This window comes from Cynara cardunculus (genome assembly GCF_001531365.2).
Source record: "Cynara cardunculus var. scolymus isolate 2C chromosome LG 3, CcrdV1, whole genome shotgun sequence".
Lineage (NCBI taxonomy): Eukaryota > Viridiplantae > Streptophyta > Magnoliopsida > Asterales > Asteraceae > Cynara > Cynara cardunculus.
Window position 1 is genome coordinate 12,342,905 of NC_037530.1, and position 4,064 is coordinate 12,346,968.

The following is a 4,064-nucleotide window of genomic DNA, read 5'->3' on the forward strand; positions in this document are numbered from 1 at the left end:
CTGCCAAACATATCGCAAACAATCCGGTTTTTCATGAGAGAACAAAGCATGTGGAAATGGATTGTTATTTTGTCCGTGAACGTGTAGAATCAAAAGAAATTCAGCCAACGTATATTGATACGAAGCATCAAATAGCTGATCTTCTCACCAAGCCGCTGGGAGCTCAACACCTTCGAAGCCTGCTAGTCAAGTTGGGCATGCAAGACTTACACGCTCCAACTTGAGGGGGAATATTGGAGATATTTGACCGATCGTATTTTTAGCAAAGATAGAGTTTTATTTTCATTCATATCTTTTCCTTTATTTTAGGTTTGTTTTTTTAGCTTTCCTAATTTTTAGCTTTCCTAATTTTAGCTTGCCTTCTGCAAGTATATATCCCCTTGATCGATTGAAATATTTTAATAAAATAGAGAGAGTTTATATCTCTGATTACCGAATTCTTCAATTATAGAGTAAACTCAGATGCAAACAACACATCTAAAAAGAGCCGCATAAGAGACTTGGCCAAAATAACTAGTAAATGCGACTTGTTTGGATCATATATGTGATGTTACTCTAGAATCATATGTGATCTGATCCTTCTTACATTTCTCGTAAGTCGAATTCGTCTCTATTAATATAATGCATAAGAGGACCATGTATTCTCACACAATTACAAATTTCAAATGAAGAACGTAAAGATTTGATATAATTAATATATATATATATATATATATATTTTTTAAAACTATGTTACCAATAAGCTGAGAAAATAAACAGAAAATAGAAAAGACACAAGCATAAGAACATAATTGAGCTTAATGGCAAACTCCATCTTTTCTTCTTCTTTTTTCATCCACTCACTTCTCTGCCTTTTCATTTGCTTGAACTCCATGTACATCTTCCTTACTTCCCCATCACCCACCACCTTTCTCTTCACTTCATCTTCACCCAAAAGTACCCCTTGTGTAATTACCAAAAAGTCCCTCCCATTTAAGCAACTACAATCCAGATCCTGTAATTTTAGTGTCACCTCCTTCACATGCAATCCCACACCTCCTTCACCAGCTCCTAATACCACCTGTATTCTACATTGTACCACTTCGTTCGGCTCACGTCCTGGTAAAACGGTGACGTATCTGAGGAGGGTCTCGTTGGTCATCCAGTCCTGCCGTGCACTCACCGCTTTGATGCTGGATAGGTTACCTGCCCGTTTCAGGGTCGGGTCGATTAGGATCCAGTTTAATGTTACGGATTCTTTCAGGTGTGACAACGTTTCTTGGTCGGCTCCTGCCAGCTCATCCACTTTCAAGTTGATGGATTGGAAGTTCTCTTGTTTGTTGTTTAATTCGATCCGAAACGCCGGCGATAGAAAATCATTTGTGGTGTTGGTGAATTCAACTCGGGAGAAAATAACATTGTCCTTGTAGCGTATATCAACGGCTGAGATGAGTTCAGATGGGCATGGATGACGAGATGAAAGGTGAAGATAACAATCTGGTTTGGATTTAGACCAGGTGCGTCGGCGGTTACGGTGGGTGACTAGAACCGGAAAGGAATCGTCAAAGAACGAACGGTAGCCGGCAGGGAAAGTGGAGATGAGGCGTTGGACACGTGGATGGGTTATCGAGGGCCAAGTGGCGTTGGAGACGTGGGCCCAGAGATGGTCGTCGGAACAGAGAGCTTGCAGAAAGGATGAGGCGGCGGCGACGGTGGAGAGAGATGGGCCGTCGAGTCGTGGTAAGATGTGGGTCTGGATGATGTGTGGGTGAATGTCATGGAGAGTAGTGGTGGACATGGCAACAGTTGACGATGGGAATTGCTGGGAACTAAAAGGGACGTATTTATTAGGAAGCAAGTGGCCTGCTTCTGCTTCTGCTTTTGCTTTTATTATTATTAATTATTTTTTCGCAATCACAAAAACATGGAAACATAAGTATCTTTGGTTTTCCTTTGATTCGTTGGAATTGGAATTGGAATTGGACTTGGGGATTTGAATTTAAAATCTTTGGTTTATTGGATTGTCCGGATTTAAAATACTACAAACATAAGATTTTTAAAACATTTAAGAGGTGTTCAAAGATTTTGAAATCTTTGATTTATTGGATTGTCCAGATTTGAAATACTACAAATGTTGAGAACATGTGATAATTGTATGTTGTCGCCCTTTGTACATTTTTATTTAATTAATGGAAATTGATGATATTATGAAAACCATTTCTTATCTTAGATTGACAACTTTTCTTTTGGTAGTAGCACCTACTTATTTTTTCTTTGCTATAAAGAAAGGATGTTAACCTTAAATCATAGCATTCATACTTACCTAACATATATGTCTTCCCTTTTGTTTCTGATTTCAGATCTCATTTCTAATTTGAGTTTGGAAACTTCTCTAGTTTGGTCCCTATGGTTTACATTCAACTAAAGAAATGAAAATATAATTGATACTTGAAATTCACGTGCTCTTTCGAGTTTTAATTTTCTGCTTTTTTAAGAGTAAATTACAACTTTGGTCCCTATGGTTTACATTCAACTAAAGAAATCATCCCTAAACTTCAATAACTACACTAGTAGTTACCATGGTTTGTATTTTGTTTTGAATTTTAAAGACATTGTCCGTTGTTGGGTGTAAACTACAAGGACCAAAATCGTACTTTCCTTTTTTTAATTAAAAAATTTTACCCCAAAAACTTTAATCTAAGTTATCTTTAAAATGATTAATATTTTAATCAATCAAATTGCATTAAAAAAACGAGCATTTTATTCTATTTGATTTGACATTTATTTCGATTTCTTTTTGTTTTTAATTGGTGCGTCTTTGTAATGTCGATTATGAATATTGATGTATTTTTATGTGTGTACAACAATTTTCCAGTGTTCATACATCCATACGATATTCATCAATACTATACATTTTTACTCTAGTATTTAAAACGAGTAAATATACATCTTCAGTATGATAATTGTAAAAATTCAGTATTATATTCATTAATATACATATTATTTATCATGATATATAGTATGATATTTATCAAGAATATTACATCTTCATGACGATATCTTCAAAGTCATATTCATCATCCACTTACGTAATATTTTCCTACATTTAAATAAACCGGTCAATTTATGTAGATCCTTAAGAAGGCAAAGTCTTTGGGTTCCTCACTCCTAATCTTTACGATTTACCGTAGATGATGTCTCTAGGTTGTCGGCAATCGTAGGATTGCCCGAGTATCGCGGTTTGGTGTGCGAAGATCAAAACCGAAACACATGTCGCCGAGGGTGTCTTACAAGGACCGTCTTTTCAACATGATCGAGGCCGAGTGCTTTTGAAGTTCGTCATAGTTTTGGTTAGTATATGTCGAGCCCAACCATAGCATGAAATTATCGGTTGTGAGGCAATGATTGTCATTTTGGACTCTCTCCGTTTCTAATTGCATCTTTAGAAAAATTATAAGAAAATCTAGGGTTGTAGAACACTAAATTGTCTATAAAACTATCAATATCAATTTTGTCGTTATAACAAATTTTAACATTATTTATCGTCATATTTAGAGTGATTTACATCAGTTTGAAAATTTATTTCCTAGGGCTGGTTGGTTATAAACATATGCTAAAGAGCAGGTTCCATTAACTAATGAATTAAAACCCGCTACAAATCCGTCAGTGAAATTAATGAATTAAATTATTATTATTTTAATTCTATAAATTTGTTGTGGATACTTTTAAAAATTAGAAACAATTAAGTAGTTCACAAATCCATGGGAAAATAAATTGAATTTAATTTTTATTTTTATTAGAATAATTAGTGGAAGTTAATGAAAAGTTTTTGACGATTAGTCACTAGTTTCCATCGGGTAATTTAGTGTTTTATTTTTATTAAAATAATCAGTAGAGGATTTTAAGGAAGTCAATAAAAAGTTGATTTTTAACAATCCGTCATCGACTTCTATCGAAATATCCATCAGTAAAATTCCTTTTTAACAGTGTGTTTAACTGGTAATGTTTTGATAAAAAAAATGTTTGATCGTTGATTAAAATCAAAATGACTCGTAGAAAATAGATTAATATATTGAGTTTTAAAT

At 34.5% G+C, this 4,064-nt stretch overlaps 1 protein-coding gene across 1 annotated transcript; it reads right to left on the reverse strand.

The window, feature by feature from the left end:
* Positions 1-727: 727 nt before the first annotated feature.
* On the reverse strand, positions 728-1,777 carry LOC112508968 (F-box protein At2g27310-like). Its single transcript, XM_025113836.1, has one exon. It carries the CDS (start codon positions 1,775-1,777, stop codon positions 728-730), a length of 1,050 nt encoding a protein of 349 aa, XP_024969604.1.
* Positions 1,778-4,064: the final 2,287 nt, after the last annotated feature.

Excerpts from the sequence above, each read along its gene's own strand:
- LOC112508968 (XM_025113836.1), bottom strand. The coding sequence starts at position 1,777 with ATGTCCACCACTACTCTCCATGACATTCACCCACACATCATCCAGACC.